Source organism: Lontra canadensis, unplaced genomic scaffold (genome assembly GCF_010015895.1).
Source record: "Lontra canadensis isolate GAN:19392208 unplaced genomic scaffold, GSC_riverotter_1.0 scaffold56, whole genome shotgun sequence".
Lineage (NCBI taxonomy): Eukaryota > Metazoa > Chordata > Mammalia > Carnivora > Mustelidae > Lontra > Lontra canadensis.
The window spans coordinates 5941513-5957167 of NW_022631050.1; the positions used below are offsets into that span (position 1 = coordinate 5941513).

A 15655-nucleotide genomic window follows, 5' to 3' on the forward strand; every position below is an offset into this window, starting at 1 on the left:
AACATTTTGAGGAACTGCCAGTTTTTCCAAATAGCTGCACCATTTTAGACTCCTGCCAGCAATGTATGAGGGCCCCAGTTTTTCCACATCCTTGCTGATGCTCGTTCTTGTACATTTTTTCTTGTTGTTACAGCCATTCTGGTGGGTGTGAAATGGTATCTCATTGTGGTTTTGATTTGCATTTCTGTGATGGCTTATGATATTGAGCATCTTTGCATGTACTTATTGTCCATTTCTGTATCTTCCTGGGAGAATTCTCTTTAGAACCTCTGCTCATGAGTTAGTTGGATTATTCTTTTTTATTACTGAGTTTTAAGTGTTCTTTAGATATTCTAAATATGAGTCTCTTATGAGATTTGCAAAAATTTTCTCCCACTCTGTGGGACATCTTTTCACTTTCTTGAGGGTACTCTTTGAAAACCACAAAATTTTTAAATTTTGATGAAGTCCAGTTTATTTTCCTTTTTTTTTTTTTAAGATTTTATTTATTTATTTGACAGAGATCAGAAGTAGATGGAGAGGCAGGCAGGGGAGGGGGAAGCAGGCTCCCTGCTGAGCAGAGAGCCCGACGTGGGACTCGATCCCAGGGACCTGAGATCATGACCTGAGCCAAAGGCAGCAGCTTAACCACTGAGCCACCCAGGCGCCCCAGTTTATTTTCCTTTTATTGCTTATGCTGTTGGTATAGCTAAGAAGCCATTGCTTAATCCAAAGTCACAAAATTTAAGACAGTATTTTCTTCGAAGAGTTTTATAGTTTTAGCTCTTATATGTAGGTCTTTGATCATTTTGAGTTAATTTTTACATGGTGTGAGGTAGGGGCCAAACTTCATTCTTTTGTATATAGATAGCCAATTGGCCCAGCAACAGTTGGTCTCTTTCCCCGTTGAATTGTCTTGGCACCTCAAGTTCTTTTTCCAGGTTTTATCTCCTACTACTTTTCATATGCTTAGTCATATCACTCTTACTTTGTAGTTCCTTGAACATATCGTGTTCTTTCATGCTTCTCTTTCTATCTACTATCTTCTGCCAACTTCTGCCAAGAAACATTCCTTTGTCTCCCCCTTTCCTTGTCTTGAATTTTGAGGATTCTCCTAAAGCGCCATGTTTGTACATGAAGTTTTCCCAGTGCTCTCTGCTTCCCATCCCTAGACAGAAACAGTAATTTTCCTCTCCATTTTAATAGTACCTTGTACCGGTGCCTACTATAGCACTCATCATAGTTTGGTAAACCTGTCCCCCTTGAGGGCTTTTATCTCTGGGCCCTAGCATTTATAAATTTTTTTTTTTTAAACTTTATTCATTTGACAGACAGAGATCACAAGTAGGCAGAGAAGGAGGCAGAGAGAGGGAGGGGGAAGCAGGCTCCCCGCCGAGCAGAGAGCCCGATGCAGGACTCGATCCCAGGACCCCAAGGTCATGACCCGAGCCGAAGGCAGGGGCTTAACCCACTGAGCCACCCAGGCACCCCTGGGCCCTAGCATTTAATGTCATGCCTGCCATGTGGTAGATGTTAGTGGGATGAATGAAACAAATGTTAAGACATTATAGTGAGTTTTTAATAAAACTCATTTTATTCCACTTTTATATTCTGAGTTTATGTTCTCCTCTTTTTGGTGTTGAAATATCCTTTTATAAAGTGATGTAATAGGTGGTGAGGGTTTTTGGTTTTTGTTGTTGTTTTTAATATCGTAGCCATTAAAAATTTAAAAACTTTTCTGGTCCATAAACTCTGAAAGTGTTGGAAACACCAAACAAGAGAGGCAATGGTATTTAATTAAATGACATGGCATTTAACAGTTAGTTAAAAATAATAGCTAATAGATAATATTTTTGAATATACTACATGGCAGTCATTGTTCTAAGTAAGTTACACTGCTTTCTTCTTAATTTCTACTATTTTTGGCCCTGTGTGTGAGCAGTCAGAAGGAACAACTCCCAATTCATCGTCTGCTATCGGTTCTGTAATGAAAACTTCTGGGCAGCAAGCAGTGTGTGTGAGCCAGACCCCCATGCCAACCTGCAAGGCTGCAGCTCCCTCCGTCATCAGCGCCACATCCCTGGTGCCCACGCCAAACCCCATCTCCGGGAAGGCCACCGTGTCAGGTCAGTTGTATCATAAGGACATTCTTGCTCTCTGCCTTCTTTGGGCTAGAACATTTTTTGGAAGGTCTTCAATGATATTTTGTATAGTAAGTTGTTAAAAATAATTAACTCAGCAATATTTTCCATATAGCTGCTTTTTTGATAATTTATTCCTAAAATCTACACATAAATCCTTAAGTCTGAAATGGTTTGTGGATGGAATAATAATTTTTAAATGCTATAATAAGATTTTAGCCATCCAGAGCTCTGTGGAGTATTTTTTTTTTTTTTTTTTTTTAAAGATTTTATTTATTTATTTGACAGACAGAGATCACAAGTAGACAGAGAGGCAGGCAGAGAGAGAGAGAGGGAAGCAGGCTCCCTGCTGAGCAGAGAGCCCGATGCGGGACCCGATCCCAGGACCCTGAGATCATGACCTGAGCCGAAGGCAGCAGCTTAACCCACTGAGCCACCCAGGCGCCCTCTGTGGAGTATTTTAACTGCTTTCATCACGTAACTTTGTGGAGAACTGAAAATTTACTCTCCTTACATTATCATTTTCTTTTTTATTATGATCAGTTTTGAATGGAAAACATTATAAAACATATTTTCATAAACAGTATATAAAATATAAGTTAGCCTTGATGACTCCAAGTTGTGATTTTTAACATTAGTTGTTATGTTGGGCAGTGTTAGAGTGACATGGGTACAGTCTGGCAAGATGGCTGCTCTTTGGGCCCACCCCAAATGGCCCCAGAAGAAATGTGCCTTTCACTTCGTTGGTTAACATACAGCACAAATCCTGGAGCCAAATTGCCTTAGTTGAAAAACTTGGTTCAGTTTCCTTGGCTGTAAAATAAGGTTGATAATAATACTGACATACGGTTGAGAGGATTAAATGAATCCATATGTAAGTGCTTAGACTGCTGTCCGACATGTAGTAGCCATTATATAAATAATCGCCGCTATTAGAGAGTTTAGTATCCTTGTCTGCATTTCCTTGAACTCTAAAATCCAAAAAAGCTGTGAAGACCAAAGGTGTTTTTTTGCCTCTTTGTTTGCGTAACTAATTTTAGTGTGAAATCTGACCTCTGTTGGACAGGCTGTTTATATGACTGACTATGAATATTTGTGTTTTGCCACAAAAATACTAATGTGCTTGAGGGCAGATACTCCTGTAAAGTACAATAAAAATGTCACAGCAGTGTCACACTGTTAGGAATGTTTCTGAACACTATTAGATTCTGTGTGACCTTGTTATAGATCGATAACAGCTTACCCGCTGGCACTAATCGACACACAAAAACATACATTAACACACACATACACGACAGTACCTTAGTGCCTTTGGATAAAAGATTGTGAGTATTGTTATTCTTATTGCTATTATTACTACATTTCATACGTGTCCCCAAGCCCCCATATCTTTTTTTTTGGGTAGTTCAATACCAGAGATAAAGGCTGGTAGTTTTTCCCATACTTCCACCTACCAGTTACCATCAAGCAAGTTCTAGTATAGGGAGGGCTGTTCTCTGCTAACAGAATGTTTGCAGGCACTGTGTTGGGACTGGAGTAGAAATTGTAGAAATAAAGGATCACTTTATGAGAAATAAATGCCCTCTCCTTTTCTTTTTTTAGAGAGCTCGAATGAGGGTTAGAGTGAGGGGCAGAGGGAGAGAGAGACTCTCCAGCAGACTCCCCACTGAGCATGAAGCCTGGTGCAGGCTTAATCCCACCACCCTGAGATCATGACCTGATCCAAAATCAAGAGCCAGGTGCTTAACCTACTGCACCACCCAGATACTCCTGCCTTCCCCTTTTCTAATTAAGTTTTTAACATGAAGTAAATGAAGTCTCCTGGCTTTAAGTTCTCATTTCCTGAGATGCTGCTGATGAAACTTTCTGTATATAATGTTTTCACAGAAGAGCCAAACTATTTTCCGCTGCCCGTTAATTTTTTTGTGTATATGTCAGCTCTGTTTTTACTGCGGTATAACCATTAATTTTTTAATTTAATTTTTTGTGTGTGCATTATGGAGTATTTTGAACAAGGTCACTGTTGTGACTGGAGCAGAATGAGCAAGGGAAAGAGTCCTGGGACATAAAGTCAGAGTGATAGAGGCCAAATCACATAGGGCCTTTGGAGGTCATGTCAAGAACTTTGACTTTTACTCCAAGGGAAGCCATTAGAAGATTTAAAACAAAGGTGTAACATGATCTGCCTTACCTTTCCACAGAATCACTGGCTGTAGCATTTAGACTAAACTCTGGGGCACAAGGTAGAAGCAGAGAGCAAACCAAGAAGTGGACACTAAACAAGAAAATTCGGTGGTGTATCAGGGAGTCCTGGCAATATCAAACTAAAAGAAGTACCAGAAAGAAAACAGAAGATAGTGGGAAGGAAATGATCCAAGAAAGGAAACAGTTTATCTCAGAATTGAAGAGACAAACTTCCAAGCTCAAAAGGCACGGTGTCTGGCACAGCGAATGAAAGATTGCTCACATGGAGGCACTGTTTGTTCATGAAATCAAGACACCAGGGACAAGGAGAGGATCTGACAAGCCGTCAGAAGAAGAAACAGGAAAGTTCAGAAATTACATTATCATTGGGCTTCTCAGCAGTGCTGGAAGCCATGAGGCTACTCTTCAAAATTCTAGGGGAAAATGACTTGTAGCCGAGTATTCTGTTGCCAGCCAGGTCATTCCTGAGAGTGAGAGTAGAAATATTTTCAGACAGGCACAGTTCTAACTCTCTCCTATGCTCCCTGTCTCAAGGCATTACTAAAATATGTATTTTTTACCAGAGTGAAGAGGTGTAGAGCAAGAAAGAGGAAGAAACGAGATCCAGTATAGAAGGAAGGCAAAGGGAATTCCCAGGATAATGGTGAAGGATGTCCCAGGATGGCCACGGGTCCGCAGGCCTGGAAGACCCAGTGGAGCAGATCAGAGAGCTAGGCAAAGTTCTCTCTTAGAAAGAGTTGAACTAGAAGTTACCTAGGAGAGCTGACCATACGGAGAATTATATAAGAGGGGAGGTGGTTTATAGCAGTTTTGAAGAAAGTGGGAAGACTTGGTAAGATGTTGAAGGAGAACTAAGAACTAAAAAAAGAGCAAATATTATCTCCAGAGAACAAAATGGAATCTCAGCGTAGTGGTGTTCTTTGGATCAGTAGAGAACACTACTGGTGGTGAGGGGTGGAAGTGCCTTAAAATGCCTGCGTCTACCCAGATAGCAAGGCTGTGTGTGCCATCAAAATTAAGGCCTACAGTAGACAGTCTTTTAAAGTTACTGAGCTAAATATTAAAAGAAGGAGCCAACAGGGTTGAAAGTGGATGCTGCTGAGGAACTACATGAAGACGGGGAGAGGTGGAGGAAAGAATGACTGTATTTAATTCAAAGCCTTTTTAGCACTTTATTTTCAACTGATAAGCCTATAATATTTTGATAAAAATAAGGATTTTAAAAATATGAAAAACCGGGTCATAGTTGTCTTCTCTGAGGGCACGTCTCAGTAAGAACTTACCACCAGACCGATTTGACATTCATCTATTCCAAAGAAAGATTCTCTTTTTTAAGACTTTGTTTCAGAAAGCATTTGTTTCCTTTCCTTTTGCTCATACCCTCTGCTTTCCAGTGCCTTAAAGTATCTTGAGCCTCGAATCCTGTAGTTTTTCTTTTCTTTTTTTTAAGAGAGATAAAGCGAACATGTGAGCGATTGGGGAGGGGGGCGTGGGGCCTGGCGCAGGGCTGGATCTCACCACCCTGAGATCATGACTGAGCAAAATCAAGAGTCCAATGCTTAACCGACTGAGCCACGCAGGTGCCCCCTGGATGCTGGTTTTTTTTTTTAAATAAAAAATAAATTAAAAAAAAAAGATTTTATTTATTTATTTGACACAGAGAAACACATCAAGAGAGATAACACAAGCAGGGGGAGTGGGAGAGGGAGACGCAGGCTTCCCGCTGAGCAGGGAGCCTGATGTGGGGCTCGATCCCAGGACCCTGGGATCATGACCTGAGCAGAAGACAGACACCTAACTGACTGAGCCCACCCAGGCACCCCCAGAGAAGGTTTTTAAGTAGGAAATGACAGTTCTCCAAATCAGTATATAAAATTTTACATCCAATTTGTACCTGTCACAGCTGTATACAGAACAAAGAAATTGTCATAGAAAACAAACATGGGAGAGAACTATCTTAAAATGTTAATGCTGTTGTCTCCACAGCTGGACTATAAGTGAGATTGTGGGGCAAAACTCAGTCCTCACTGTCACGTCATTTTTTTCATTGTGAAATCTGCCACGCCCATGCCTCATGCTTCCAGCTTTCTGTTCGTTGAAGGGGTAAATGCCCTAAGACCTTCCTCCTGTGAGAACACGTGAATGCTCAAGAGGGCAGGACTTCAAGAAAGCATCTGATCTTCAGCTTGGCCTTATCTTCCAACTTGTTTTAGGATTGCTAAAGATTCACTCCAGTCAATCCAATCCCCAGCAGGCTGTCCTGACGATCCCCAGCCAGCTCAAGCCACTCAGTGTAAATACATCCGGAGGGGTACAGACTATCCTGATGCCTGTGAATAAAGGTAAGTCCATCACCCGGGGGTGTGCTGGCCTCCATGGCTGGGGGACGGAGGGCCATATTCTGCCGGCGGCCCCTCCCCATGCGGCCTGGGCCCTTTGACCATCTGTTCTCCTCGGCCTTTTGAACTCTGGAGCACCGACTCTCACCCTGAATGTGAACCCCAGATGATGCATTGGTTTCTAAGTAGCTCCCCACTTCTAAAGTTCAGTAGAGGGGTAGTATTTTAAGGATTTGTGAGAGTTCCAGGCTGATTGGATTTTTATTGTCTTAGTGACAAGCCCCCATTTCCACAGTTGAAGATCATAGCTCACTTAGCCTTGTGTTGTCAGTAAACAGCTTTGACCTTGTCAAATCACTATATTCAGTAAGGACCTTTTTAACGTTGTACTGAAACTGTTTCTGTGCCATTCTTCTAAAATGAGGCCATCACCTGGGAGTGATAATTTTTATATTTCTTACAGCCTCTCTCTCTTTTTTTTAACTTGTTAGTGGTTCAGTCATTTTCTGCCAACAAATCCCCTGCCATTCTGCCTGTAGCTGCCCCAACTCCGATTATCCCCAGCTCTGCTTCAGCAGCTGTTACAAAAGGTAGGTAGTTTCTCATGGTATTTTTACCTGGAAGTTTTGTGTAAGACATTTTTATAATCTGGGTCCCTTGAATTTCAGCCTCTGTGAATCAGTCACGTCAGAAATACTTACCGAGTATTTCTAGTTTATATAGTAGATTGGACACTGAGGGAAACAGGGACGGACAGAGCATCATCTCCCCTTTAAGAACTTGAAGAGAGTAGTAGTAGACAGCAAGCGTGATCGATAAATGCGGGATAAGTGATCTGGAAAGTGAATGCTGCAGTCTTTCAGTCTCGGATGTCTAGCCAGGGGCGGGGGGTGTGCAGGGTGGAGGACTTCATATGCAATATGGAATGTGGGTTACAGCCTGGACTTGAGAAGAGGGAAGCACTGTGAGGGAGCAGGAGAGTGCTGCCACATGGAGAAGCAATAGAGACACTCAGAGGGCTTATTCGGGGAAGTAAACCAGTTAAGGGGACTCATCTGGGGAGGTATAGTTGTGGTAAAGGAACTTCAGAGGGGCCAGGTGTTGGCAGGCGGGCCAGGGGGACATTTTGAGTACTAAGTAGACTGAGCCAGTGTGGTGGGTTAGGTCTGTAACATCTAGAATACCGAGAGCTACCACGTGCTAAGAGCCTCAGGTGTACCAGGCACCACGCTAGCTGCTTTATACAGATCACTGATTCTCACAGGACTTCCAGATAGTTAGTAGGCCCATTTTGCAGATGAGGAAGCTGAAGTTTGGAGATATTAAATATCTCCTTCCCAAACCTTGAAAGTTAAAAAGCAGTGCAGTCAGACTTTGAAGTACATCTGCTTTTCAGGCATGCCAGATCTTCCACAGTAGTCTTGAGAAAAGGTGGATTTGTAACTTACGCCATGAGCAAGTAAAATGGATTTGCCGATTACGGTCTCCTGCCTTTTTTAAAAATAAAATTAGTTGGCACCCAGCCATTCCCATTTATTTACATATGATCTGTGGGTGCTCTTTCATGGCCGAGTTTGTAAGTACCAGTCAAGGTCATAGGACCAATAGAGCCTAAAATATTTACTGATTGGTTCTTTATAAGAAAAGTTTGCCAACATCTGATCAGAAGATACTGACAAAAGAACTGGTATCAGCCTGGACCAGCATTTCTCCTCAATAACAGTTAGGTTTCGTAGGCCTTCCTCATACAGATTCGGATTCAGTTGATTTTGGGCCGGGGTCAGAGCATCTCTGTTTTTATTTTAATTGTGCTAAAATCTTGTGTATTGAAATGCAGAGGTCCTAAGCATACCATTTGATGAACTTCTTTATAAACCCATGTAACCGGGGCGCCTGGGTGGCTCAGTGGGTTAAGCCGCTGCCTTCGGCTCAGGTCATGATCTCGGGGTCCTGGGATCGAGCCCCGCATCGGGCTCTCTGCTCAGCAGGGAGCCTGCTTCCTCCTCTCTCTCTGCCTGCCTCTCTGCCTGCTTGTGATCTCTCTCTGTCAAATAAATAAATAAAATCTTAAAAAAAAAAAAAAATAAAATAAACCCATGTAACCCATTTTCCATTTCAAGATACAGAGATTTTCATTACCTTGTGCCCCTTCCAGTCAGTTCCCAACCGCCACAGGCAGCCGCTGTTCTGATTTCCCTTACTACAGAACAGTTGCGCCAATTTTTTTAACTTTATACGAGTGGAAGCACATGCATGTCTGGTTGTATTTATTCACTGTAATGTTTTGGAGATTCATACGTATTGTACCTGAATAGTATTCCACATGGTAGGGGTACACTTGAATTTGTTTATCATTTCTCCTGTTGGTGGACTTTAGGGTTGTTTCCACTTTAGGGCTGTGTGCACAATTCTGTGAGACCATATTCTCTAGTAGAATAGCTCTGTCAACCTGAAAATGCTAATTATATAATTCTGTAGTTGTTTGAGGGCTGGATTAATGTGAGTGTACTTGTACCTACAGAGCTGGAGGACGTGAACTTTTTCTAAGTACTTCCTTCTGATACTTGAAGTCTTGGAATCACTAGGGATTGAGGGAATATATAGTGCTAACAGTGAAATTAGCAGGGTCATTCACTACAAGTCAATATCTACATGTAAAAAGTTAATTTTTTATAGAGAAATGAAACGCTAACAACCTACTATACAGTTCTGAAAGTGAAAAGACCTAAATAAATGGGAGGATATACCTTATTGTTATAAATACAGTTGACCCTTTAAACAACACAGATTTGAGCTGTGCAGGTCCACTTAACACAGATTTGTTTCAATACGGTACAGTACTTAAGAGAAAATATATTTTCTCTTCTTTATGATTTTCTTAATATTTTCTTTTCTCTAACTTTATTGTAAGAATACAGTATATATTACATATAACATACAAATTATGTGTTAATTAACCATTTATGTTATCATTAAGGCTTCCAATCAGTAGTACACTATTAATAGTTAAGTTTTTGAAGAGTCAAAAAGTTTAGGGATGGGTTTTCGACTGCAGAGATTTGGTACCCCTAACCCTCCAAGTTGTTTAAGGCTCAACTGTAATTTATTATAAATATAAATTATATTAATTTTCAGAAAGACCTGATGTGTTATCAGTTCTCCCCCCAAAAATGTCATGCAGAATCAATATAGTCCCAGCCAAAATGCCTGCAGTGTTGGTGTGTGTGTGTATGTGTGTGTAGAAATAGGCTAAGTCTAATATGTATGTGGAAATGCAAAGGCCCAGAATAGCTGAGGCACTTTTGAAGAACAAAAAGGTAGGGGACTTGGACCACCAGATACACATACTATAATGTCACAGTATTGAGATAGTGTTATATTCAAGAGTAGACAGAATAATGGAATAGAAAAGAAAGCCCCGAAATAGACACACATTTATGGTCACTTGATTTGTGATGTTCAGTAGGGAAAGGGTGTCCATTTCCATTAGTAGTGCTGGGTTAATTAGATATATCCATTTAGGAAAACAATGAACCTTACACCATAAGCAAAAATTATTTTGAGTTGTGGTGCCTGGGAGGCTCAGTGGGTTAAGTCTCTGCCTTTGGCTCAGGTCATGATCTCAGGGTCCTGGGATCGAGCCCCGCATTGGGCTCTCTGCTCAGTGGGGAGCCTGCTTCCTCCTCTCTATCTCTGCCTGCCTCTCTGCCTGCTTGTGGTCTCTATCTGTCAAATGAATAAATAAAATATTTTTAAAAATTTAATTTGAGTTGGCTTATGAACTTATGTGAAAGCTTAAATAGTAAAGCTTTCTAGAAGAGAAGATAAGAATGTCTTCATGACTTTGGGCACAGATGTTTTAAGAGCAAAAAATGTGAACAGACCCTGCACAGGAGAGGGTATCCAGATAGCTCGTAAAGATGTGAAAAGTTGTACAAACTCATTAGTTATCAAGGAAATGCAAATAAAAGGCATAGTGAGATGATGCTGTTAGAGCACCAAAATTCGAAACACTGGCCATATCGAGTTTTGGCAAGGATGCAAAGCAGCTGGAACTCACCTGCACTGCTGGTGGCACTATAAATTGATACATTCACTTAGGAAAGCAGTTTGGCATTGCCTAATAAAGCTAAACGTACATCTGCTCTCAGTTCCAGCAAATACACTTCCAAGAAGTATGCACGTACGTCCATCCATCAAAAGACATACGCAAGAACGGCCATTGCATTGTTGTTTTTAATAGCTAAAAAATGCTGATGGACAGGATTATGTACAGTATGATTCCAGTTATGTGAAGTTCAAAGTGGATGAAAGGTGGTTGTCTTTGGCGGGCAGGAACCACCAGAAGTGTAGGGAGCCTGGTTGAGGACTAGGAATACGCCATCTGTTTTTTGTTTTTGTTTTTGTTTTTTTTGGGTTTTTTGTTTTTTTTTGAGGTTTATTTAAGTAAGCTCTGTACCCCTTATGGCATGACCCCAAGATCCAGAGTCCCATGCTCTTCTGACTGAGCCAACCAGGTGCCCCAAAATACTCTATATCTGATTGGAATGGTGTCCGTGGGCGTGTACCCAGGCAGCTGAGCCATACACTTGGTATTTGTGCATTTATGCAAGTTTATGCATCAGTAAAAAGGGGAGAGATGGAGCATATCTCATTTGTAGACCCTTGTTATGTAGGAAAGTACTGAGGATGTTGAGTACAGAAAGGACTCGACAAAGGTCATGTGCTGACATGCAGGGTGAGTTTTAAGGGGAAGAGACTGAAGGCAGGGAAGCTGATGCAGACGTAGAAGGTGTGTGGTCATGTGCTTTTGATCCCAGAAGACTGCGGAAGTACAGGGAGGCACGTGCACCTGAGACACTGCTATCTTCCATCAGTAAATTTGGTAAGATTCAAGCCTGCTGTGTTTGGCTTGGCTGTTTCCAAGCACAGTATATCTGATTTTTGCTTTCTGTCTTATGTGTCAGAACACTAAGATAATGCCGAAAGTTGACGAACTTAGCTGGAGAGATGATATCCAAAAGGATACTAGAACTTAGAACGGGCCAGCATTGTATTTTAACGTGGCAGTGTGTGTGTGTGCGGTTTAGTGAGGGGGCTATCGCATAGCAGTGTGCTTGGCCCTTGAAGAAATATATAAAAAGCCACTTTATTGCCCTGCCTTGTCACGAGCCTGGAGTCACTCCCCCTGAGACCCGAGGTAACAGTTCTTCCCTTGTCTGCTGATCCTGTGACGCTGGGCACCATCTCAGTCCCCCGGCTGTGTCCCTACAGCAGCTGGTGTGGCAGTTTCCTCACTGAGTCTCCGTGGAAGAGCTTTTGTTTCTGCCAGCACGTGTCCTTCCGTCATTGAAGGCTGACAGCTCTTTTTTGTTGCTCTTCTTTTGTAGTAAAGACCGAACCAGAAGTGCCTGGGCCAGGCTGCCTCTCCCAGGAGGGTCAGACAGCTGTGAAAACAGAAGAAAGTTCTGAGCTGGGAAACTATGTCATCAAGTGATTATTTCATTCCTTTCTAATGGAGTTGTGCATTTGGTGTTTTACGGGGTACTTTTTGAAACCCATGCCTGTGAGAGCTGAGTTTATGTAGAGTTGTGTCTGTATAGAAGTTAGCGCTTTGGAGGGTGGAAGCCCTCTGCCCACGTGCAGTGAGCAGGTGTTCACTCTTAATGCACGGCCGGGGAGTCTTCACTGAACTCTTCCATATCACCTAGGGGCAGCCATGGACTTGTTGCCTCCAAAGCCTCAGGTCGGCCAGATCTCCCTCTAGCGGAGCTTGACGGCATGTGCTTTCTTTGCTGAATCCTTGGGCATGAAATTTCTCATGGTGTAATTCTTGGGTGTGTATACATTTTACACCTGAGTTTCCACACACCCGCCTGATCGTAAACAGATGCCTCTTCATGGGCTGTACATACTCTTCTGAAAGTACTTCATGAGATTTTCTAATTTCCAAATTGGGAACCCACCTCTGATCATGTATTTTGAAGTAAGTCAAATTATTGGGGATGGTGGAAACTTAAGCCACTTTCACATGATTGGTGACAGCATGAGCTGGAATAATCCTAAGAATAGGCATTTGTATATAGTAATGTCCTGCCCTACTGGCAGTCAGCTGCAAAAAGGTATGTGGCTAGTTAATTTTAAAATACAGATAAAATGATATTTGTATAATTTTATTTCTGGGGTCTCATCTAGTTTATGTTTAGAATGTTATCTGTGGAAGGAAAGACATCCCCAATATAATTAGTTAATTTTAATTCCCTTTGAAAGAAGGGAATATATACATGACTTCGTGTGTGTGTGTGTGTGTGTGTGTGTGAATATATACATGACTTCGTGTGTGTGTGTATGGCTAGAAGCTGTTGTATTTTCTACCTTACTATTCTTTTTTTTTTAATCCCTCTCAGGATAGACCATTTAGAAACTATCCAGCAACTCTTAACAGCAGTAGTAAAGAAGATCCCCTTAGTCACTGCAAAAAGTAAGACCATTATCTGAATATATGGATGCATTTTTAAAGCTGTGAACAACTGGGATATTGAGTCACCTTGAATCATCTTACATTATAAAGTAATATGGATGTGGTAGTTACCTTAGGTGGTTTGGGTTCTAACTATAGTTCATTTGCAGGATCTTAGAATTCACAATATCTTGGTCAACCAGTTGGTCTTTTATTGTATGTAAATTATAAGTCTGTTGTGTATATAATTAAAACTGCATTAGTTTTTAATGTTTTTAATAAGGAAAGAAATAAGCATTTGCCTACAATGTGCCAGACTCTGCAGGCTCTGTACTTTTACTGTCTCTCGTGGGATAGGCGGTATCACCTCCCATTTTTACAGATGAGAAAACTGAGGACAAGCGAGGTTAAGTAACTTGCTCAAGATCACTAGCTGTGGGTGCTGAGGAAGAATACTAACCTGGGTCTGTTTGACTCCAGAGCCATTAATCTTCTGTCACCCACTGTCCCTCACTTTGTTGAAGTGCACGATTATGCAGGCTTCTAGCAGTGAAGTCTGCTGTCACTGCCCCTTATCAGCAAGACTGAAACAAACACTTGCTTCTTAGCCGCAGTTGTTCTGACAGAACCAGCTGCCTTTAGGGGGCAGGTAGCCTGTTGATACTTAGGTGTGTCCACTCAAGCAAGATGACTGCAGACATTTACAGGCAAGGGAGGAAGCAGAGTATCCTATTACATTCATGGGATTATGAAAACAATAGGCCATGTACAGCCTGCCCTGCTTATTTTTTTTCTAACAGCAAAGAAATTACCTCTTTTCCCTTGGTTCTTGAAGCCTGGGGGTCATTCTGAGGTAGTTCAAAGTACACATTCAGGGACATTTTCCTAGCCCTACAGGAAAAATTTTTTAAATCTCTGTGTTTTAAAATGTTAGATACAAAGAGAATATTAGAGCTGGAAAGCAGGTCAGAAACCTTTCCCAACAGTCATTTTACAGGTTGGAAAACTGAGGCCCAGAGAGGTGCCGTGAGTTGCCCGACACTACTCAGTGAGTTAGGGCTGGATCTCACATCTGCTCCTGCTGGCGCACGCCATGTGCACTGTGCCCAAGGGGTAGGCAGGCTTCTGCCATGAAGCCGGTTCCCCAGAGGCCCCGTTGTTTGCATACACACGGATAAATAAGATGCCTTCCCTTTTAGGCAGAAGGCCTCTGTGTTAGGCTGCAGGAGAGCTTGGCAAGGTATGGAACACAGGTCCCGTAAACAGGTCTAGAGAAACTTCAGGACATACCTCTAGCGAAAAAGATTTGACTGCAGCCTAAGTTTATTCAGAGTGTGCTGGATATGTGCGTTCTAGGTGAGGACGCCAGCTGTTTTTCTGCGAAGTCTGTGGAGCAGTATTACGGCTGGAACATTGGGAAAAGGAGAGCTGCCGAGGTAATCCCAGTTGTTCTGTGGGCTTCCCAGAGCCTGGGGAGACGGTAACCAGAACATACGTGCATTCTGGCTGCTTCCATAAACCTCGTCTGACAGAAGAGTGATAAAATTTACAGCGCATTTTGTTAAATATTTAATGGTAGAATTTTTTCCTCCATTTAAAATCTCAGTTTTCAAATACTTGTAGCTGCTAGCCTCTAATAGGGCTACTTATTTCTGCATTGATAAAAATTTCTAAACATCTTTTATGATTTTCTTTCACTATATGAAAATGAAACCAAGTATTTGTTGAGTACTTACAATGTGGCTGCTACGGTCCTCGGTGGTGGGGCTCTAGGAGAAAGTAGCACAGCCTAAGGCGTATGCTTAGGAAGCTGTGAGAAGGTTAGTGTGATGGGTTTGGAGAATTTCAGTGGGGAGAGGGAAGCTGGAAACCAAAGGTAGAGACCAGGTGGAAAACCTTTTAGGCCACACCTAGGAGTTTCAGTGTTATTTCATGAACATCAGGTAGAAGTTCCTTTGCTTCTTTTTAAAACTTCTTAAAAACACAATCAGATTAAAAAAAAAAAAAACAATTCTAACAAGTTAAGTTAGCATGGTCATTTACAGTTGGGTGATTTATTTGAACACACTGTGAAGTTTGAAATTGATTATGATTCAAAAAAATTTTGTTTTTAAGTGGCAAAGAGCGATGACCATGCGAAAAGTCTTACAAGAAATCCTAGAGAAGAATCCAAGATTTCACCACCTGACTCCCCTTAAAACCAAGCACATCGCTCACTGGTGTCGCTGCCACGGCTACACCCCACCCGATCCCGAGACCTTGAGGAGCGACGGCGACTCTATTGAGGACGTGCTGACCCAGATCGACAGCGAGCCAGGTATGCCTTCAGTGGGGCTCCCTGGGCCTGTCAGTAGCCTGAGAGGTGGTTTCATGGAACAGGCGCTCAACTTTTCTGCTTCCAAGGTTCTTGGGCTGGGCCGCTTAAGCCCTGGAGGCCTTGAGGAACAGGGGCCTTGGCTCACCTGTAGCTGTGTGTTCTGTCTCCCTCTGGTCCCAGTACAGACCCTACAGAACTATTTGTGCCCGAGTGT

General features: G+C 42.1%; 1 protein-coding gene across 4 annotated transcripts in view; it reads left to right on the forward strand.

Moving 5' to 3' along the window:
• The window catches only part of YEATS2 (YEATS domain containing 2), a 90416-nt gene that overhangs the window by 68619 nt on the left and 6142 nt on the right, over positions 1 to 15655 (forward strand). For 3 of the 4 annotated variants that reach the window (XR_004384797.1, XM_032875467.1, XM_032875470.1), the window contains 7 exons: positions 1922 to 2105; positions 6539 to 6667; positions 7156 to 7254; positions 12055 to 12157; positions 13072 to 13145; positions 14481 to 14560; positions 15240 to 15441. Coding sequence is in view for 3 of the 4 variants with exons in the window: in XM_032875467.1 (XP_032731358.1) it covers positions 1922 to 2105; positions 6539 to 6667; positions 7156 to 7254; positions 12055 to 12157; positions 13072 to 13145; positions 14481 to 14560; positions 15240 to 15441 (871 nt within the window). In the remaining variant the exon portion in view is untranslated. Of the gene's footprint in view, positions 1 to 1921; positions 2106 to 6538; positions 6668 to 7155; positions 7255 to 12054; positions 12158 to 13071; positions 13146 to 14480; positions 14561 to 15239; positions 15442 to 15655 lie in introns of those variants that run through there. The other variant, XM_032875469.1, reaches the window with a different exon arrangement.